The 23,370-nt window shown below is 43.3% G+C and overlaps 1 protein-coding gene across 6 annotated transcripts in view; it reads right to left on the reverse strand.

Annotated features, from left to right (window-relative positions):
* WTIP (WT1 interacting protein) overlaps positions 1–23,370 on the reverse strand; it is a 59,107-nt gene that overhangs the window by 11,669 nt on the left and 24,068 nt on the right. For 2 of the 6 annotated variants that reach the window (XR_013393666.1, XR_003707826.2), the window contains exons 2-3: positions 23,223–23,324; positions 9,612–9,683 (exon numbers count right to left, since the gene is read on the reverse strand). Coding sequence is in view for 2 of the 6 variants with exons in the window: in XM_028739366.2 (XP_028595199.2) it covers positions 9,616–9,683; positions 23,223–23,324 (170 nt within the window). In the remaining 4 variants the exon portion in view is untranslated. Of the gene's footprint in view, positions 1–9,611; positions 9,684–23,222; positions 23,325–23,370 lie in introns of those variants that run through there. The other 4 variants (XR_003707825.2, XM_028739366.2, XM_028739367.2 and 1 more) reach the window with 3 other exon arrangements.

A 23,370-nucleotide genomic window follows, 5' to 3' on the forward strand; every position in this document is an offset into this window, starting at 1 on the left:
CTTTATGACAATAAGAGCTATTCAACAGTGAAGCAGACTCTATTGGGAGGTGGTTGACTCTCCTTCCTTGGAGGTTTTTCAGCAGAGGCTGGATGACCATCTGTCATGGGTGCTTTAGCTGATTTTCCTGCATTACAGGGGGCTGGATTCTACAATTCCATGAACTAATCCCAAATTATGTTATCAAAAGTAAATTAAGCAAATAGTTTTGAATGCCTGCTTGCTTATTCTAGATACATAACTGTGGCTGTAACTCTTATATATGCAGCCTTGCTATGGAGAATGGATTTAAAAACAAAGACAGATCTTGACCAGATCTATTTAGTCTTACATGCTAAAATGGATGTAGTCCTCTTCCTACCGAGGAACCTGGAAGTATATGGCCTCATGACATCTTTGCAAGTTAGCCAGGGAAGCTGTTCTTTTTGAAAAGTGCGCTAGAATTCAAGACTGCAGTGAGCAGGGATTTAACTCAAATCCAATATCCGGGGGTGGGAAGAGCATGCCTGGCAGCTGTGGGGTGCCTATCGGCAGGTGAGGCCCAACAGACTTTCCCAGAGCCCAGCATGAACTGAGTACCCAGGGTGCTCTGGGGCCCTTCAGCAGATGAGTCCATTGAAAAGGTTTCCCTGAAAAATTGAAAGCAATAACACACAGCTGTCCTACACTTTTAAGGAATCATAAAGATCTTCTCTGCTGTCTTCCCTTCTTGCTTTGCTCTCCTCCTTTTATCCCACCAGGAAAATGAAGCACTAGCCTCCAGAAGGCATGGGCTTCTGGCTATAGCGGTGACCATCTGGCCAGCATGTTTCATGAGGCCATGACCTCAGGGCTGAAGAGGAACAGGTGGGAAGGGCAGACGGCAAAGGATTATCAATGGTGTAAACCTAGCTAATTCTCCAGGCCTGTCACTGTGAATTTAACTGAACCATCTGGCTGTCATTTGATAAGAAAGGCAAAGGACCATTTATTGATTAATAGGGGACAGAACTCCTGAAGAATCGAATGGCCTTGGAGGCAGGTTGAAATCATTTATGGTCCCTGGATGGCCATAAATTATGCTATTTAGTGGAGAAAAGAGGGAAGCTGATACAAAATCTATTTTCTATGTGACTAAACCAATTGCATTAAGCCCATATTTTGTGTTTAATGGAATAATTGAGTTTGTAAAAGGAGGGGGAAGGGGGGGAAAGTTGTTTGTAAGAGATGATTTTCCCACTTAAGAAAATAGCCACAAATTCAACAACTGCTTTGGGATTTTCTGCCGCGTTCTGGATTTAACACCTATCTCCCTGCTCTATACCCATTTAGTGGCCAGAAGAAGGCTCAGCTGTCAGAGCTGACTGGAAGGACACCTCCAATCAAACAAACTCTGAATAGCCTAGCATAAGGGGGGGGGGCGCTTTGGATTGCTCTGTTAGGCTGTAAGCCACTCAGGCAACAATGTTACTGAGCAACATTATACAAATCGGATGGATGGATGGATGGATGGATGGATGGATGGATGGATGGATGGATTTCCTATCACTGTTTTGAAATTTAGCCCTGAATATATACATACTAATTTTGAACACACTGTATTTTAAACAGACTAAAAAGAATCTGATAGAGTTTATACGTGAAATGAACACAGGGCATCTAATCGTCTAATATTAAAACAGACTCAATAAAATACACAGAAGACATACTCCTTCCCTCTACATTTTGTGAATGAATTGTTTATGGGTGTTTTGTTTTTGTTTTTTAAATTGAATTATTCATGTATTAAACGCTGCTTCAAAGGGGAGAACACAATCTCTTCTTTTTCTCTTCTTTTTCTTTCTGTAAAGCATACATAGGAAAATTTGTGATTGGTGATGTATATACTGCATTGTTGTGTATTGTTGTATATTATATATTGGAGTGGGTTGTTGTGTAAGTTAATGTTGATTGTTGGATAAAGTTTATTTTAAAAACAAAACAAAGGAGAGAACACAATCATGGATTTTCATATATTTAGTAAAGAACAGAAAAGGCAGAGGCTAGAAAGGGAAGTATCTTAACCTCAGGATTTCCTCTGAGAAAATGCTCTAGAACACCTTTTCAGTTCATTATCACGCAACCTTTGTACCTCCTTGCCTGGGGTTCTAGATCAGCCCCCACCCCAACCAGGTGCCCTGTAGATATTCTGAACTGCAACTCCCTAGGCCAGAACTACCAACTTGGACTACAACTGCCTACAGCTCCAGCCAGAATAGCCGTGACGCTGAAGTTGATGGCAGAAGTAGTTCAAAAGAGCTGGAGGGCACCAGGCTGGGGAAGATGATCTAGACCAGGGGTCAGCAAACTTTTTCAGCAGGTGGCTGGTCCACTGTCCCTCAGACCTTGTGGGGGGCCAGACTATATTTGGGGACATGACAAATTCCTATGCCCCACAAATAACGCAGAGATGCATTTTAAATAAAAGGACACATTCTACTCATGTAAAAACACGCTGATTCCCGGACCATCCGTGGGCCAGTTTGAGAAGACGATTGGGCCAGCTCCAGCTCCCGGGCCTTAGTTTGCCTACCCATGATCTAGAGACCTAAGCCTAAAATGCTCTCCCTCACTCTGTGTGTGATGGCTTGTATAAACCCACCCAACCCCAAACATATCCCACGTCTATGAATTGTGAAGTGAAATGCAGAGTGCAAACAATAAATCCTTCTGAGGCTCCTGACGCAGCATAACCACTATTTATTTGAATGGCTTTGTCAGCATTTAAAAGACCTTTGACAAAACCCATATAATGACACCACCACACACCTAGCCTGGGATAATGATTCAGATAATGCAGGCTTGCACATGCAAAGTGCTGTACAATTCAGAACTTCTCACAAGAAAACCCCATGACTGTCTCACTGTTGAGCAGAAATCTCCAACGAGACTTTGCTCCAGAGAATACAGAGAGGCAGCGTCCCCTCAGCCAGCTTACATTTGTCAGCATTTCACCCTGTGTTTGGACCTCAATTTTATAAAGGATTGTTTGGTCCAATGTGCAAAAAGCTCTGCTAAAATATTCTCAGCTTTGAGTATAAATCCTTCATCATAAAGAGAAACAACTCCCATCTTTTTCAGGCCAGTCTAGCTTTTCCTTCATGTGTTTTCTGCATTCTTACAACCAGTGCCCTCCATCATTACTTTTTCCCACTTGGACTTTTTTTTTTTTTTTTTTTTTGCAGTACAGAAAAAAAAATATTATACTGATTTAACACTGCACAAGTCATCGGCAAGCTCCTCTGTGACTGGAAATTCCCCCTTTATGATTTTTTTAAAAACCCTTTGATAGGCAGACCTCCCAGTTTTGCCCAGAGGCTAAAGGAACTGAAAATCTAAGAACTGACTACATGGCTGGCTGCTCTCCTGTTATCTACTCCAGCCACAGGGTGCCTCCCCATCTGATCTCTTGCAGTTCCATTTCTTTTGCTTTTATTTTTGCAGATGAGCTCACTTCTCTTTCTCCTTAACACTGTTTTACACCCTATGAGGCATTCTTGTTAAATGGGACATAGCAATGTAAAAATCAAATGAAAATTAAGTAGTCCCAAAGAAGGGGAAAGAATACGTAGAATCTTAAGAGTTGGAAGGGATCCCAAGGGTCATCTAGTCCAACCCCAATGCAATGCAGGAATCTCAGCTAAAGCATTCATGATAGATGGCCATCCAACCTCTGGTTAAAAACCTCCAAGGAAGGGGAGTCCACCACCTCTTGTGGGAGTCTGTTCCACTGCCAAACAGCTCTTACTGTCAGAAAGTTTTTCCAAATGTTGAGTAAGAATCTCTTTTCTTGCAGCATAAAGCCATTGGTTCAAATCCTACCCTCTAGAGCAGGAGAAAATAAGCACGCTCCCTCCTCCATGTGACAGCCCATAAGTTACGGTATTTGAAAAGGGCTATCATATCTCCTCTCAGTCTCCTCTTTTCCAGGCTAAACATACCCAGCTCCTTCAAGCACTCCTCATAAGGCTTAGTTTCCAGACCCTTGATCATCTTGGTTGCCCTCTTCTGCACACGTTCCAGCTTGTCAACATCCTTCTTAAACTATGGTGCCCAGAAATGGACATAGTATTCCAGGTGTGGTCTGACCAAGGTAGAAGAGAGTGCTACTAATACAGTGGTACCTCGGGTTAAGTATTTAATTCGTTCCGGAGGTCTGTTCTTAACCTGAAACCCAAGGTACTATTTCTGGGTTAGCGGAGTCTGTAACCTGAAGCGTATGTAACCTGAAGTGTATGTAACCCGAGGTACCACTGTACTTCCCTTGATCTGGACACTATACAGTGGTACCTCGGGTTACGTACGCTTCAGGTTACAGACTCCACTAACCCAGAAATAGTACCTTGGGTTAAGACTTTGCTTCAGGATGAGAACAGAAATCATGCTGTGGCGGTGCGGCAGCAGCAGGAGGCCCCATGAGCTAAAGTGGTGCTCCAGGTTAAGAACAGTTTCAGGTTAAGAACGGACCTCCAGAACAAATTAAGTATTTAACCCGAGGTACCACTGTACTTCTGTTGCTGCAGCCTAGAATAGCATTAGCTTTTTTTGCTGCTGCATCACACTGCTGACTCATGTTAAGCTTGTGGCCCACCAAGACCCCTAGATCCTTTTCACATGTACTGCCAGTAAGCCAGGTGTCCCCCATCCTAATTTGTGCACCTGGTTCTTCCTGCCTAAGTGCAGAACCTTACATTTGTCCCTATTGAAATTCATTTTGTTAGCTTGCACCCAGTTCTTCAATCTGTTAAGGTCATTTTGAATTCTGATTCTGTCTTCTATGGCATTAGCTACCCCTCCCAGTTTGGTGTCATCTGTAAATTTGATAAGCATCCCATCAATTCCTTCAGTCATTTATAAAGACGTTAAACAACAACAGGCCCAGGACAGAATCCTGAAGCACCCCACTTGTCATTTTTCCCCAGAATGACGAGGAACCATTAATGAGTTCTCTTTGGGCTCCGTCAGTCAACCAGCTACAAATCCACTTGACATTTACCTTGTTCAACCCACATTTTACCAGCATCCTTGTGAGAATATCATGGGGGACTTTGTCAAGATACACTATGTCCACAGCATTTCCCTGAACCACCAAGTTTGTAATTCCATTAAAAAAGAAATCAGATTGGTCTGGAATGACTTATTTTTGAGAAACTTATGCTGGGTTTTAGTAATCACAGCATCATTTGCTAAATGCTCACAGACCGACAGTTGAATTATCTGTTCTAGGACCTTCCCTGGTATCAATGTCAAGCTCACTGGTCAGTAGTTACCTGGGTCTTCCTTTTTCCCTTTTTGGAAGATGGGGACGACATTTGCCCACCTCCAGTTTGTAGGGACCTCACTTGTTCTCCAAGAATTCTCAAAGATAATAGACAAAGGCTCTGAAATTACATCCACAAGCTCCTTTAATACCCCTGGATGCTGCTCATCAGGCCCTGGAGATTTGAATCCATTTAAAGTAGCTAGGTGTTCCCTTACTACCTCTTTTCCTATCTTGGGCTGCAGCTCCCTCCTTACGTCATTTATTCTGTTATCGCCAGGTTGGGCAGGCTTCCTCAAACTTGGCCCTCCAGATGTTTTGAGACTACAAATCCCATCATCCCTGATCACTGGTCCTGCTAGCTAGGGATCATGGGAGTAGTAGGCCAAACACATCTGGAGAGCCAAGTTTGAGGAAGCCTGAGCTTGGGCATCACTTTCCTTTTGGGTGAAGACAGAGGCAAAGAAGGTGTTGAGTAGTTCCGTCTTTTCTCTGTCACCCAACAGCATTTAACATAATGTTGAATTACGTGTATCTGTGGCCAACAGGCAAAGTTGGATCTGATCTGTGCACTGTATATTCAGAAAGCCACAACCTCAACAAGCATGTTCTTTCCTGCATCCACTAGAACTTTAAAAGGAATGTTGACGTATGTAAGGATGAAGAGTAGAGGTTTTTGCATGAGTTTGTGTTTTGTATTGTTTTAAATGCATCAGCTACCTTTCTGGATTTTAATTGCTTTTGATATATTTATTGTCTTGAAATAATTGATTAATGATGATGATGATGTTAAGAGGGGTGTGGCTGCTATTTGCCTGTAGCTCCTTACCATAACTCCTAATATAACTATAAGAGAATTGACATCACACGGAGGAGCCAGGAAAGTAGAGAACTAGTGGTGTGGAATTTAGCTATAGGTGTTCTTATGATGAAGACTGACACTGAGCTGGATGGATGGCATGAATTGTTCAGTTGCTTATGAAGCTAAGTGTTTTGCAGTCAGACTTCTGTGAGGGAAGGGAAAGTTGCCAGTTTGAGTGCCGTTAAAACCTCACACAAGGGCAGGCTAAGACCAGGAATTGCTCCCATACCTCTTTGGCTTTTTGCCAAGACGCAGCAGGCCCCTGAGACAAGGGGGCAGGCCTGTGGGGTGAGAATCCAAGTACACTTGCCCCGAGCCTCAGAAGGCTAAGATGGCTGGGAGAAGGTGGCCCAAAGAGGCCAGCTGCTTTTTTGTTTTGAGTTTATAGCTTTATTCTAACAAGACCCAGGCCTCAGACAAGCTCTGCACGGGCCTGCAAGGAGGACACAGAGCAAGGAATGGACTTGTGTTGAGGAAAAGGGCAGGAGGCCAAAGGGTACTTAGGCAAGAAGTGGCATAAGAAAGAGCAGGCTCTAAAGAAACCACACAGCACTTAAGGTTTAAAAAGGGCTGTTTCTTATGGAGGTTGGGAGAAAGACAGGTGTGCTATGGAGGCTTATCCAAAACAGGATGATGCAAGGAAGAGGTGGCTAAGTTTAGATTTGAGCCTTTTATTTAGGACGGGGGGGGGGGGCTGTCTATTCTCTGGTCCATTTCAAAAAAGTTGTCTGGTGGTCAGGTGTGTATTTTGTCATCAAATGACAGCTCTATGAAAAAGTAGACAATGTGGGCTGCACAGCCACTAAGCACACTGAATTCGGCACAGCTGGGATGTGAGTTACAAAAAGCCAAAGAGGTATGTTAGCATACTAGCATACTTCCTCCAAGAGCTGGAGTGGACGCTGCTTGTTGAATTTTGCTGCACTTCTTATACTTCCTGGACAGGGATATATTTACTTTATTATTATTGCACCGGTATCCCATCTTTTCTCCAAAGATCTCTAGGCAGCAAACACACTTCTCCCTCTCTCCATTTTATCCTCACAACAACAACCCTGTGAGGCAGGTTAGGTTAAGATATAGCGGCTGGCCCAAAGTGACCCAGTGGGCTTCACAGCTGGAGGGGAATTTGAACCCTGGTTTCCCAGGTCCTACTCACGAGCTACTTAACACTACCTGAAGCCATGCCAAAAAAATATTATTTCGTTTTTGAGACTTCAACCAATGTGGCCCCAGGTATTTCCTGACTCTTCTCTAGAACCATGAAGAAAACTCCAAGGATACCAAAGCATACTACAGTGGTGCCCCGCAAGACGAATGCCTCGCAAGACGAAAAACTCGCTAGACGAAAGGGTTTTCCGTTTTTTGAGTCGTTCCGCAAGACAAATTTCCCTATGGGCTTGCTTCGCAAGACGAAACGTCTTGCGAGTTCTTGCGAGTTTGTTTCCTTTTTCTTAAAGCCGCTAAGCCGTTAATAGCCGCTAAACCGCTAATAGCCGTGCTTCGCAAGACAAAAAAACCGCAAGACGAAGAGACTCGCGGAACGGATTAATTTCGTCTTGCGAGGCACCACTGTACAGAACAATCTACATAGTAACAGAGAACTCAGTTCACCAAATGCTGATCCACAGGCAGCCAAAATATACAGAAGAAGGAATGTATCAATAGGCTTTGGGGAACTCCAATTTTGCCAGACATACAACTTTAGGAGAGGGAAAAAACAATGAGACACCCACCATTGGGTGGGGAATGGGAGTGGCCTGGAAAGGGACGCGGCTGGCACCCTGAAGTCCATGCTGCAACATTCTGTTGCAGGTCCCACTTGTGATGGACCAATGACAAGAGAGTTTATTGAAGCTCCAATTCTGCAGATATTTCCAATCTCACAGCTTCCAAGTCCAACTTATAATTGGCTGACTACATCTCTCAGACTGTACTGACAACTTAAAATGTAAATGAGATGCAGCTTTTATTCCTAGCATCATGAAAGCCTGGTAATGAGCTCTAGTCCTCCAGCTCCTGCCATGGACCTCACTGCCAGACACTCTGTCTGCTTCAGTGCAGTGTGGAAAACATCTCCTCAATCTTTTGCCAGTATCAACAGTGAGTTATTTGGCTTTTCTTTAACCTGGTATTTAAAGGCAAGTGGGTGGAGAGCACCCAAGTTGTTCCTGATTAAAAATAGCAAGCCATATTTCCTTTGCCTCTAATTACGCTGCAATTTATCGACAAAATGGAGGAAGAATGTCTAGTTGGGATTATTTATGAGAGCAAAAGGCAGATGGGATTCTTTTCCCTCTCTAACGAAAGAATGGTTCCCTTGCTGAAGGCCTGGTCCAACTGCCTAAGCAGCCACAACAGGCAATAGCAGCCACGTTCATATGTAACACTAAGCTAATGACTTGTTCCACATTCAACGAAACAGCAGTTTCTTTTAGCAAAGCATGGCTTGTTTTCCATCGGCCTGCTCTTCACTGCCCACCTGATATCTCAAACACCTTTGCAGCACCCTAATACAGCCATCACCCGTTCCCATCCCAAAGCTGGAAGCAGGATGAGGGTGACATGCAGTCATAGACTGTTTGCAGATGCCAAAGCCAAGAAGCAAGACAAACAATCTTTGTGCTCCAAGTTATCTGTTTGTTTCTGCATTAATAATCCACCAGAAGGCCAAGAGTTACAAGGGACACAAGCACAATTCAGTCCAAAAGAGCAGCAGCAATTATCATAAGCACAAAATCCATTAATGGTTGTACAACACACATCTCCTAAAAGGTGATCGGTCTTATTTACCATGCAGTTGATTCAGCCCATGTTCTATGACAGGAGAAAGATAATATTCACTAATCATGTGGTCTACAAAGAGAATATGGCTGGTGCCGGAGGGTGGCGAGGCTGGGCATTTCCCAGGGCCCCTCAAGACCAGCAGAGGCCCCACTGCTCTCCCATTCCCACTTTGCAAAATAGTATTCAAGAAGATCAGGTGCAGCCTTAGGAGAATAATCTGCCCGCCTCTCATCTTGCACTGACGGTATAGTACCTGAGGGCCCCCAAAATGCAGAAACCCAGAATGAAATGGAGGGAGAAGACATTCCAAGGGAGAGGTTGTTGGACTAGCACTAGCCCAAGGTCAGGATGGCAGATGTGGGGATGTTGCATCATCGCTGAGAGCAGCCTACTCGCGAGATTCTGGAATCCTTGTCATTATTGTTTGCTTTTCTGTATACACCATAATTGCTACTTAAATAAAACGGTTACTCATCTGTCAATCTGCAAATTTTCCTTTGCTTGTGCTAAGCTCCCCACCGTTGGGGATCACAGTGATGACGGACAAACGGAAGTTTCACAGGCCTCCCCTTTTGTTATGACTGGCACCCACCCTCCTAACCACAGGTGTCTGAGCTGAGGGCTGCCATATTTTGTCATTTCCCTCCCCTGCCAAAAAAGACACAGAAAGCCCTAAAATCTTACTTACTAGGAAGTCTTCTTCACAGTAGACTTTTCCATTGACGTTGTAGAAGGCTTTCCCTCGTAATCTTCTTCCTGTTAAAAAGATTGCACAGTCAGAGCCATAATACCCCAACTTAGAAGTTGTTAAAAATAAGGAACAGAAATGGAGATGAGTGACAATTTTATGGATGACATTCTCTACAGTATCTTAGGAAGAAAGCCCCAATTAGTGCAACTGCAGAGATAATTTATTCAATGTCGTTGCTTCAGTGGTACCCATGGGGCACTTCCATTCATCTAGGGCAGGGCTCCCCAACATTTTAGGGGCCAGGAGCACATTTTGACATCGAAGAAACATTTGTGAGCACAACAAAGTACCCATTTCACAGAAAAGAAATGGGAAATGCTCAGACCTCCCACCACCACCACCAAAGAAAAAGAAAAACCAGGCAAAACCATTCATATACATATTACAAATAAAACACGGGGGGGGGGGGGAAGCAGGCCCCTCCCCACCTCCAAAACAACATTTCCAATCTAACATGCAAAACACTCACTCAATTTTAGAAATAAAAATTGAGGTGCAGCAGGGGCCCTTGGCAGGTAACAAGCTCTTGAGGGCATTGGGATGACCACGGGGGTCACATTAGGAACCACAGATCTAGGAAATGATGAAGTCCATTTATTTGGGTTTAAATCACTGCTTATTTGGGGATTAATGCATTAGTGAATGAGCCTGTTCACCCACCCCGTTATTGCAGAGTCACACAGAGATATCGCTCAGTGTGAACACATCCTTGAAAGATACAGTGGTACCTCAGGTTACATGCGCTTCAGGTTACAGACTCCACTAACCCAGAAATTGTACCTCAGGTTAAGAACTTTGCTTCAGGATGAGAACAGAAATCATGTTCCGGTGGTGCGGCGGCAGCAGAACGCCCCATTAGCTAAAGTGGTGCTTCAGGTTAAGAACAGTTTCAGGTTAAGAATGGACCTCCAGAACGAATTAAGTACTTAACCCGAGGTACCACTGTATTGGTGTTATTAGTAGTGATGATGCGGGGCTTCTGCATTTTTCCACAGAAATGTTTTGCATTTCTCAAAAAATGTGTTGTTTTGCAAAACGATTTAAGAGCATAATGAATACAATCCGAGCCAAACTCTGCTTTTTTCAAAGATTTAAAAGATGACACTTTCAAAATGAGTGCCCCTACAAAGGGTTGGTAAAGATTTTGCACATTTGAAAAATTCCAGATGAATACAACTGTGATATCAAAATATGCAGAAAGAGTCAACATACAGGGGACCTTGGTCTCCATCTATGCTTTCTTTTCATCTTTCTCAGGTATTGGAGAGACACTTCAGTAATCTGCAAATGCTAATGATCAATACAACATAACACGAAGGTAAGACCTTCCAAGGACACTTCTGTTCACGTGCCTCGGAGATAGGCTTGTTTTTTTATTAGTTATTTTGTAAATTTTTGTTGCTGGATTAAAAAAATAATAATCTCAAGACAAACAACAGAAGCCGTGGATGTGTAAACTAAAACCCAAAATGCACATAATCTAAAACATTATAATCTATGCAACTGCTCCTGAGCCTGAACTTTAGAAAGACACAGAAAAGCTTCTGGGCCTGCAACTGCCCCCTTTCTCCAACACCCACCATAAGCAAGGGAGGCAGGAAAGGAGGGCTTTCCCCCCCTTTCTTGAGATGACACAGAAGCCCTAATTTTGCATCCAAGTGCAACAGCTTCCAAAAGCCTTTTGTTGTCATCTTGTACTCTGCAATCCTCTGCCAACTATCACAGAAGCCGCTGGAATTTGGGCTACATCAAAGACTATTTTCAGGGGCAGGGGGGAGAAGGGAGATGGAAGGGCTGGCTTTGGCATCCCTCTCACTCACTTAAAAATGGCTCCTTTTCCCAGGCTCTGCCATGCCCTTCAGCACGAACAGCTTGTACTAGCTTGTTCAGAATCTACACCCAGATGGAGGCCAGCAGCGAGCAAGAGCTAACCTGCAAGTCAATGGTAAAAGAAAGAAAGAAATTTGGGGGTAGGATGGGGGAGTAACCTGTTTTGTTCTGTTTTTTAATGCACAAAGGTGACATGCTTGTATCAGGCATTAATTAACTTGGAAGAACCACGGACACCCCAGATTTTCTTTTCACAATCAAGAGATAATTCAGACATTTGTCAGATGCATGGGCTTTGGCACAGGGAGTAAATTAAACTTCTGATGAGTAAATTAAACTTCTCAGTGTTTGCATCCTCTCCCACCGTTGACATTAGGGTTCAAACAGCTCCTTGGAGACAGGGACCCATCTTTGTACACTTATGCCAGCCTTCCCCAACCTGATACCCTCCAGATGTTTTGGACTACAACTGCCTAGCTAGGGGTGGTTGCCAGGAGCCCCATGGAGACATCCTGGTGGGATTGGTCAGAAGGGGAGGAAGAATGGGGCAAGGATGTAGAAGGAGATTCTCCCTTCTTTCAGCTTCAATTTACTGAAACTCACGCTCATACATAAAAAAAAAAAGAACAACCCAGTCAGAATCTCTGAATGAACATTCTCCCTTGATGAGAAAGTGAAGGAAGGGGAATCAACCCAGCCCTTGCCAACCTGCCACCGTCCAGATGTTCCAAAACATCTGGAGGGCAACAGGTTCGCAAATTCTGTCTCAGCCAATCCTTTTGCCTAAAAGGAATTCATGCAGTTGACTAAAATTAAGGCATCTAATAAACAAGACAGAACAGGTATTTCTGCCAGTGGATTTTTACTTTAAAACTTTAGGAATTGAAGCTGAAGACACCTATTCCATTCACTGTTCAGTTAGCTACATGGTGGCAATAAAAAGAATTTTAATCCATAACAGAAGATGCAAAATAGGTATTTGCTGGTGTCCATGATTAAGGGGTCTGGAAATCTCCAAGGCCATATCAGTATAGTGGAGCAGGAAGTATGCAGTCTCTTTAGGAAGTTGGCAGGTTCTTTATGCTCTCAGCCTACAAAGCAAGTTTCTAACCCACATGGGATTCAGAGAAAAATCTGAGAATGTAAGTTGTTGGTTTTTTTGCTGATAAAAAACCATGCACAACTGAAAACAGAGAATTTTTGTGGTCAGGCTTTCTAAATACATGCCCTGGGTTCCTAGACCATCCTGCCCTGATTCCATTCCACTCACTTTTCCATAATCTTCAATACTTTTCTGAGTGTCTTCCAGGAAATCCCCACTAAACTCTGACACCTGGGGGGAAAAGTAAAATGGCCCTCCATAGAAGGCTGCTAGGGCAATTCATCTGCAAACTGCATGAAGCACACAGATATGAAGTACATTAACGCAGATTTTCTCAATTTGCATCAATGAAACGCCCGAGATGGTAGGATGGTGAGTACTTCGTACTGTCCTAAAGCCTCCAGGTGTCAAATTCAGTTTTATAAAAGATGTTCAGCAGGTTGGTCTCAATACTTGAAGTAGCCCTGGAATCAAGTCCACAAAAGAGTCCACAAGAGTCTTATCATAGGTGAGCAAGTATTTACAAGTGTATCTTCAAAGATCTCAAAACAATTCCTTGTCACAATACACTGCCTGCCGGTATCAGAGCCTAAATCTGTCAGGAATTCTGTGAAAGTGGTAATTTTCACCAGGAATGTCTACAACTGCAGAATTGCCTCTTTATAAAGCAGACACCACAAACCTGCAGCAGTTTCCTGGCAAGGGATATAGTGTCACAACATGAAATACATTTTCCCTTACTCTTTGCAGCAGGATTTTCTTGGGACCCTCACCTCAGGAGTATTTCCCTAACACAAGGCTTCCTTCCTTCCTTCCTCCTCTTGTGGTTTTACCTGGATAGAACCCTCTGGCACAGCAACCTGGTTGGACTAGTTTTCAGAAATGCCCAGGATGTGGCTCTCCATTTCACACCTGCCCATGCACTTGGAGAACAATAGCTCATTTTGCAATGCCAGGCTGCAAAATTCCATTCAAGACTGGCACAGGCAAAGAGGAATCCTTATAAGACTATTAAGAAGTGCTTTAAAAATGCATTCAGTGTGCTGTTAAATCATGAGTTGCCCATCACAGACAACAGCTTATTAAGAGGCGAAAATGTGTTATTATCAGGCATGGGACTAAGGTTATAGCTGCCCCGTTGGGGGCTCAAGAGTTTATCATCTGGAAGGTTAGAAGCATTCATCAGTTGTTGAACAACCAAGGGACCTACATTCCAAATCACATCTGCAGCAACAAAGCAGTCCCACTCTCCTTTCACCAAGATGCAGTGCAGTGGTAAATGCAAAAACATCTGAAGGGCCCCAGCTTTAGGATGACTTAGGGTACCCCTAGTGTGGTGTACTGGTTAAAGTGTCAAACTAGGACCTGGGAGCCCAGGGTTAAATCCCCACTCAGCTATGAATCTCACTGGTAGTCTGGTAGCAACACCTCAACACCTTCCACATGCATCAGGAGGATTTTGGGAATCACATGGCAGGGCAGAATTTCAAAAAGAAAGATATGCTCTCCCAAGCCCACATTCCCAACATGTTCACACTCTTTTGTTTCAGCGACGTCTACACTGGCTTGGTAATGTTCACAGAATCGAAGACGGCAGGATCCCCAAGGAAATGCTCCACAGGGAACACCAGGCCCATTGGTAGAACAACTCCGTGATACAAAGATGCCTGCAAACATGACGTGAAGGCTGGCAATATCAACCCCGCCATGTGAGAATCCCTTGCAGACAACCGCAGGGCTTGAAAACAGTCAAGCTGTGTATCTATAGCAGTGAGCAGTTATAGAGAAATGACCGCTGGGAGGAACACAGATGGAAGAATTTCCATGGTGCATCTGCAGCAGCACAACCGGACACCTTCATTTGCCCCAGCTGCAACAAAACATGTCTCTCCCACATCAATCTCTACAGGCACAGCAACCTTTGACTTCATCTCCAAAGGTGTAATCCTCCTTTGTCTCCCAAGACAGATGGATGCCAACCAAGAATTTTAGTTTCTGTTGACTCTTCCTCTCCTCCTCCCAACTTTCTAGATCCAAACATGGAAGTAGTGGGAGGAGGGAATCAAACTCCATTCTCCTTCCAAAATAAGTGCATTTGCTTTCAATCCCATGAATTTTAAGGGTGTCTGAGTAAGCCTTTTAGGATGCAGACAGAATTCAAAGTATTTCAGTAATGGTTCATATAGGGAGGATAGTCCCAGCATTCCTTGCTCCTTTAACCTCAGGAATAACATTTTTTGAGTGTGGGAAAGAAAAGTAAGAGGATTCTTGTGTTGCCTCTGGTCCTCCAGGGTGAGCCCAGACAGGAAACTGCGGCCCTAACAGGCTTCATAAGATGACTAAGGAAATTCCATGCCCTACACAAAGAATCAAACCAACTTCATTCCACATTTGAGACTTCTTTAGGGAACCTTTCAAGCATCTCTCCAGATCTGGAAGGCTGAGGAGACCTCCTTTGGGTGGCTTCACAGGGCAGGAAGATAAATCAGGAGTTGCTACTCTCTAGCATATTTACACAACCACCACATGTTAATCAGGGTTCCCTCTACCTCGTGGCACTTCCAGCATAAACTAGACCTTTTTAAAAATAAATTTTCACTAATTTGCTGGGTGTCAAGTACCACCAGTACATCATCTTTTGTAGGTTTTCCTTAATAAGATAACAGGCAGAGAAATTCATGGTTTCCCCCCATAATTTTTCCAGTGAGGACAATTCTATGTTGTAACCAATATTTATGGCCCATTTTGTCATTGACACCTTTACCATCTCATCTTTGGTCTCCCACTCCAGTAGCAGTTAATAAATTTTCAAGATTAATTTATCACCCTTTCCTATTGCAATTTTGTCAAATTCTGAACTCATTTCCGAAAATACCTTTTCCTTATTGTCTCTTTTATATTACTCGTTCACCTGAAAGTACTGAAATCAATCTACAGTATGATTCAAAATCTCTTCTCTCTCCTCCTTCTCTAAACTCTGTAAGGTGGCCCACTTCTCATCCATGTTCAACCTTTTCACTGAAACCACCTCAGCTGGTGATATCCATCTTGGGGGTTTTCTCTCTAAAAGATCTTTGTGTCTCTGCCAAACCATGTATGTACTTCTACTTATGACATGGTTTTGGAAACCTTTGGGCACCCTTGATTTGTCATAATGCAGATATGCATGCCATCCAAAGCATAGATCAAAACGTTCTAAGTCTAAAATGTTGGTATCTCTTAGCTCCATCCATTCTTTCATCCAGTAGATGCACGCTGCCTCGTAATAAAGTCGGAGGTCTGGAAGGGCAAAACTCCCTCTTTCTCTTATGTCTGTCAGATTTTTATACTTAATTCGGGGTTTGCTTGCTTGCTTGTTTAAAAAACTGTTAGCCCTGGCTTAGGTGGTCATTAGAGAACTGGGGTTTCATTGCAGGAAGCAAAATACCTCAGAACATCACTGTGTATCATTTCAGCCCATAAGGATTAGAAACTTGCTTATTACAATGAAAGCAGAGATTCTCCAGAAGCTGAATTCTGCACCTATAATTTCATGTTATTGCTGGGCTCCTGCAGAATGGCAGCACACACAATGCCCTGTTGAGATGCCTTGCCTACTGAGCTTTGAGCTGAGCAGATTCGTAGAACAGATGGCAGTTCAAAACATCTGAAGCAGGGGTCGGCAAGGTTTACCTCGCCTGGGCCAGTTCACCCCAGCAGAGATCTCTCCGTGGGCTGGATTCCGGACACGCCCTTGATTTCCAGCATCTGCGCCTGCACAGACGTGATTTCCGGTGCTGCGGAAGCAAGTCCCCGCGCTGCACTGGTTTGGCGCAGCGTGTGGTAACTTGTTGAGCGGGCGGCTCGGTTCGGAGGTGGCTCGTGGGCCAGTTAAATGACCCCCATGTGCCTTAGGATGCCTACCCCTGATCTGAAGGGCAACAGGTTGGCAGAGGCTGTTCTAGAATATGCAGGGATTCCAGGGAAAGGTGGAAAAGCTCAAAAAGGTAAGGAAGTTTGAAAGCTAAGCTCTAGCTGAAGGAACCAGTCAACAGGGAGGTCTGCCCTACAACCAAGATATCTGCAGGAAGCAAGCCTCCTTGTACATATTCAACTCCCCACCCCCACCAGCCCTTAAAAACAAAACAAAAAACATCCCCAGTACCAGAAACAAAGGTTGAGAGAGAATTAATTCTGTGCCAAAATTCCTCTCAAAATGAGATACTGCACCTTGGCAGGAGCTGCTATTCACACGTTGCATCAGTGTTGGAAACACAAATCACTAAATGGATACCACAGGACTGGCTGCACCAATTTATATTCTCCGTAGTGGGATCCCAAACACAGAATCCCTTTTGCACCTACACTCTCTTTTGACTTGGAGGAATGCAGGATCAGATCCCGAAACATACATTTTCTGTTATGCTAAGGTTCCTGTGGCTCCACTTCAGAGAGAACAAACATACCTTTATTTTTTTTTTCTAAAAAGGAATTGTAGTTTCAACTAACAGGCCAGAAAAAGCTGAAAAGACCTTTTGTTATGGAGGGCAAAAATGTCTGGAGTATAAATTGTACAAACACTCACATTTTCTGGACTAAAACTGATTGCATTCTAGTCCGCCCCCCGCCCCCCCCCCCAATGCATCAAAAGACACTGAAATATTTTAGAATTCTTTGCTGCTGCCTAATAAAGATGGAACTGGAGGCAAAGTCGCTATTTAAAAACAAAATGAAATAAAGCTCCAAGAGCAGCTGAATCCCAGGAATAATTTTGCAAAGACTGGGAACAATCCACCAACAGTTTTTCCCTCATAAGCCCCACAAATGGAGGGGCGTAACACACGTAACTCTCTTTCCTTTCAAATAGACCCTATTGCAGTAGAAGGAGTGTCTCCAATATTTGCACGAGATCCTTTAAAGAAAGACTAACACAGAAAATGGGGCAATACAAAACAAAAATCTCACAGCGCTATTTTTCAGGGAGCTTGCATATATTTAGTTACTAAAACTATTAGGATGCAAATCTCAAAATGTGCAAGCCTTCACTTAGCCAATAAATACAGAAACTGGCATACATTGTCCTTGCATAATAAAAGGCTCGCTGGTAAAATAGCAGGAGCTCTACGTAAATAAGCAACATTCTTCTTGGCTGAGGTCACTGACTCACTCTATTCTACTTCACCCCAGTCTGGAATCTGACAATTTAAGTATGGGAGAGGGAGGCACTGCCACTCTTCAGCCCCCTCCCCGTACAGACAGACAGACAGACAGACAGACACACACACACACACACACAGATTTCATTTTAAATGCACAGTTTTAAATTTTAAAAAGAGGCATCCTATGACAGTAGCAAGACACAAATATTTTAATTAAGGATATGAAAGACTTGTGAAATTATCCTAAAAGGACAAAGGAAATGCCACTCACAATTCAGAGTTTAGGAAAATGAGTCCATGTTGTGTATGTGTAGATAGGTACCTCAAATGGTACTATATTTACTGTATATTTTATCTATATTCATGAGACAAAGTACGACCAGTTAGAATTTCTTTTAGAAATCCGTTGACTGCATTGCACACTATCAACAAGCACAGGGGCTGTATGTCAGCAACAGAATATGGCCTTGGGCCCAAGTTTAGCTTCTTGGGAAACTCAGCTATTATTTATTTTTATTGTTATTTTAAGAAAAGCATGTTTTTAGATCTTGGACCTCTGAAAATGCACTTGAAAGTATTTGAGCAGGACGAGGAGGCTGAATATGAGTGCTTTGAATAGGAAACATTTTCTGAGCACATACAGGGCAGGATTCTGCCCAAAATGTATTTACAGTGGTACCTTGGTTTACAACCATAATCCGTTCTGGAGGTCTGTTTGTAAACCAAAACAGGTTAAACCCAAGGCACGCTTTCGCCAATGGGGTATCCAAAATTTTTTTGTTCGTAATCCAAAAAAAAAAGGGGGGGGGTTGTAATCCAAAAGAAGTTCGCAAACTGGGACAAGCACTTCTGGGTTTGACGTGTTTGTAATCCAAAATGTATGCAAACCAGACTGTTTGCAAACCAAGGTACCACTGTATTAATTTGAAAATGTACAGAATATTCCAAGGTGACCTTCCAGATACAATAAAATCAGTTAATGAATATCTATAAAACATAACTAAAAGCATCAGTAAAGCATCAGTAGATATTGGTTGGTTTAAATAAAAGTTCATGATGAGAAGTCCTGCCTAAGTAGTAAAGGTAAAGGGACCCCTGACCATTAGGTCCAGTTGCGGACGACTCTGGGGTTGTGGCGCTCATCTCGCTTTACTGGCCGAGGGAGCCGCATGGAAATGCCGTTTACCTTCCAAAAAGAAGGGAGGGATGGTTCCTGACAAATCTCTACAGGCAGCGAGTTCCACAGGGCAGCAGGGACTGTTACTCTAAGGACTCAGTCCCTAGCGAAGGCCAACTGAACCCCAAGGGCCAAAGTGCCCCATCAGAGGATCTCCGGGATTGAGGTGGAGGATCGAATGCAACAGAATACAGAGCAATTGCACTGAGAGGCTGTCATGTCCAACAGACCTCAAACAACAGTTGCATCCCTCCCACTTCTATGGTAACTCTCAAACTGCACTTTCAGCAAACACTGGAAACTACAGTGGTACCTCTGGTTGCGAACGGGATCCATTCCGGAGGACCGCTTCTGCTCATGCGCACCGAAACCCAGAAAAATATTTCCGGATTAGCTGCGTTCATATTCCGAAGTTTACGTATCCAGAGGGATATGTAAGCAGAGGTACGACTGTAATTGCTAATCCTACTATTGGAGCATAGTGGAGCTACTTGTTCAGTTCATATGGAGTGCCAGTGATGCTCCAAAGGCCTAGCTAGGCCCACATGAACTGAGTGGATATCCTGAAGCCTCGAAAACATGCAGGGATGGCATGACAGAAACTTGGGGCTCCTCAGCCCAATTATATATGGAAAACATCCCTTAGAAAGTTGGGGGGGAGGCAAAATCACTGTTTTAAGATATTTCTCTTATTAAAATTCTTTTTTTTACTGAATTTATACCCCACCCTTCCTCCCCAAGGAGTCCAGGGTAGCAAACAGATACACAGTTTAAAAACAAAAGGAAAGTGGTGGTGCTTTTACAATCATGTCTCTGCTAACTAGCTTTCTGTTGAAATTCTCTCTCTCTCTCTTTCTTTCTCTTTCTTTCTTTCTTTCTTTCTTTCTTTCTTATTGATTGAATTTATATATCGCCCTATACCCGGAGGTCTCATGGCGGCTCACAGAAAAGATCACAATATATAAACTAAAAATAACCCAATAACATCTCCCCAAAAGAGCCACATTTTAAAAGAGTATAGGATGTCAATCAGATCAACCAAAGGCCTGGTTTAAAAAGTTAACGTTTTTGCCTGGCGCCAAAAGGTGTATAATGAATGTTCTTAAGGAGACTGTGGCCCTCTGAAACATTAAGCCAGAAATAACCATTTGTTCCATTTTGTGATTTCAAGAATGAACAGAAGTAAAAACACTGCTATGCAGAGCTCAGGCCAAAAGCCAGGGTCAAGGAGTGCTCTTTCAGAGGTCCCCATGGGCAAGTCTCTGCAGCTAACTTTGGGCTAACTCATGGAGAAGGCGGAAGGGTGGCTGTTTGAGCAGGCCTTGCGCCAAGCCAGCCTCTCAGATCAGCCACTCAGCTGCAGCCACGTCCCGACATCGGTTCCAGTTCCCACAACCGCTTGACATAATGTGGGATTATTTTTTTTAAGTATCCTAGGAATGTTAAAAATATATGATCAAGGCAGTGGGAAGTGGGAGGTCATGCTAGGGGGGGCAAGAACCCAATCCCTTGGGTAATTTTTGTATTTTCCATCTACCCTTTCATTAATAGTCAACACAGCATTGCTGGATGTGGAGAGAGAAGGGCCACAAATCACACCCAAGCAGACCCTATGCCAGGGCATTATAAACAAAAAGTTCTGTAGCCATCTAGTAACAAATAAATATAGTAGTAAGTTTCATATGACTGCCCATCGACAAACATTCCCTGGGGGGCTCGCAAATATTATGGTATCAAAAATGCAACACAATAGTTAAAATCAATAAAAAACAATAAGAGACAGCAAAATATTTCCTTCTAACAGAGACAGCATAAACTGATTACAGCTTCTGTTGAAATGCAGACATAACAGTTCAAGGTTAATTTTACTACAAAACCCTGCAGCAAGAAAAAAACAGAATTCAGCCACCTGGTTGCTCAGGACCTTTAAAAATGTGGTGATTTATGTCCTCTCCTTCCACCATGGAGCTTCGGGTGGTGTTCATGGCTCTCCCTGTGCCCTCTCATTTTATCCTCCTAACAACCCTGTGAGGCAGGCTAGGCTGAAAGGGTGGCTGGCCCAAGATCACCTAGCGGGCTTCATGACAGACCAGGAGGATTTGAACTCAAGTCTCCCCAGTCCAAATCCCATACTCTAATCAAAACACAACACTAGCACAAACGTCTTAGGCAAACCGTTGGTCTACTATTGGCTTCTGCCAACCGTTCAGGTATCTGAAAACTCACCCCTTTCCTTATTTTTCTTTCCTCTAGGAGGAATGTGTGTTATTCTTTTGGCTTTTCCACATACTATATATAGGACTTCCAATAAATAACATTTTGATTAAGTCCCTTACCAAATATACACGAGTAAGCCCAGTGCTCATGGAATGTGCAGATGTCCTACAACTCCCATCAGCCGCAGCATCATATGGTCATGGTGACTGGGGCTAATGGAAGTTCTAGTTCAAAACAGCTGGAGTGCACCAGGTTCACAAAGCCACACTGATCAAAACTAGGGAGATGTGTATGGTGGAAGCAATGTGCACAGGTGGCCTCAATTTATTAATTCGTTTATTCGTCCACTCACTCACTCATTAGGCATTTATCCATGCACAGTGACAACTGCTCTCTGGCTAACGAAAAAACATGCTTTAAAAAGTAAAATCATAAAATCCATGTACAGTGGTACCTCGGTTTAAGAACAGCCCTGTTTACGTACTATTCGGTATACAAACTCCGCAAAACCGGAAGTAGTGTTCCAGTTAGCGAACTTTACCTCGGTCTATGAACGGAAGCTGAATGGTAGAAGGGCACCGGCTGTGGGAGGCCTCATTAGGGAAAGCGCACCTCAGTTTAAGAACGGCTTTGGTTTAAGAACGGACTTCCGGAATGGATTAAGTTTGTAAATCGAGGTACCACTGTAAAACTGTATCAACAAGACGAGGGGGAGGATGGATTTTTAATTGTAAAAAACTTCTTTAAATCTTTTTACTAAACAACCCCCCCAACAAATCCTCATAAATAAAATTCTTTTTTAGAAGCACTAACACTAAAACATCTGCTTTATTTTATGCCATTTGATTTTGATTTTGTTGCTTATATGCTGTTTTATTGCATGCCACTCTGAAATTGTTTTTCCCATAAAAAGGGATAGAAATATAATAAATAAATAAATAAATAAATAAATAAATACATACATACATACATACATACATACATACATACACACAGTCATTTTAAATCAGAGAAGTCTACAAACCATGACAAAATGCAACAGATTTAAAAAACAGAGTTTAAAAGGCCCGTGAAAATAATAATAATAAAAATTTCCTTGTGTCAAAGAGTCATTAAAATAGGTGCTGGGACAACCCCTCTGCAGAAGGTACTCCAAAACTGAGAGGCTGCTCCTGAGAAGGCCCTTATCACCTTAAATATTCTCCAGTATCTGTGCAGATAGATCTCATCTTAGGTTGATTTTACATGCATGATCACAGCTTTATGCCGACAGCAGGAAAATAAATATATGGGATAGAAGAACAGGAAAACCCCCTGGAAGGGTCATCTGAGATCTCACAAAATCTCACAAGACCTCGTTGGAGCCTTGCAGGACCTTCCAGAGTCCTCATGCAACTCAGAGGTGGTTTTAGGGTAGCATGATTGGTTCAGCCGCACTGAATGCTGCACTGTAGGGGGTGCTACAACAATGCTGTAGCATGGAGCATGAGAAGGGGGAGCAGGGAGAGTGTCAAATTTTAAGGTGCTGCTGAAATTTGAGAGCCCAAAGGCTGCTACTGCACACCATTCCCAGTTCCTGGTAAGCAAGGAGGGCAGTTTAAAAAAGCTCCCCGTCTTGCATGGGGGGCAAGGCCTGCTCAATGCAGCTTTAGACACATAGCGTTCCAGGAGTCATTCTGGCTTTGCACAATTTTGCTTATATACAGAATAGCCAGGAATGTAAACCCCTGCATGTAATGAGACCTGCCCAGACACTTTTGAAACATAGCAATAAAAATGAAGCATCACTTTCCAGCTGAAATTTGACCGCCACAGGTATTCTGCTCTACAATGGGTTAAGTAGAGCACCAGTCGCCTCACTTCTGGTGAGTCACAGCATCACTACTTTTGCAGTCCATTATAACCTGCGGATTCCCCAAGTATTCCAAATTTTCGCCTTCATTTTACACATTTAGACCTTCAATTCATCAAAATGCCATGCACGCAGTGAAGGCACCCCAAGGGGCAGGCCTCAAAATCCAACAGGGACACAAGTTAAGGCATTTTTTTTTGCAAGAGGCCATAAAAGCACGTGACTTACCACAAGAGCAGCATGTAAAGCAGTTGGTGTGGTAGAGGTTCCCCATGGCCTGGCAAGCCTGGCTGGCCCCGTATACCCCCTTTCCGCACTTGATACAAATGCCTATGGAGAAGAGAGAGAAGGAAAATTAGAACCCAGTAGAAATCCA

The sequence above is a fragment of the Podarcis muralis genome, chromosome 7 (assembly GCF_964188315.1).
Source record: "Podarcis muralis chromosome 7, rPodMur119.hap1.1, whole genome shotgun sequence".
In the NCBI taxonomy this organism is placed as follows: Eukaryota; Metazoa; Chordata; class Lepidosauria; order Squamata; family Lacertidae; genus Podarcis; species Podarcis muralis.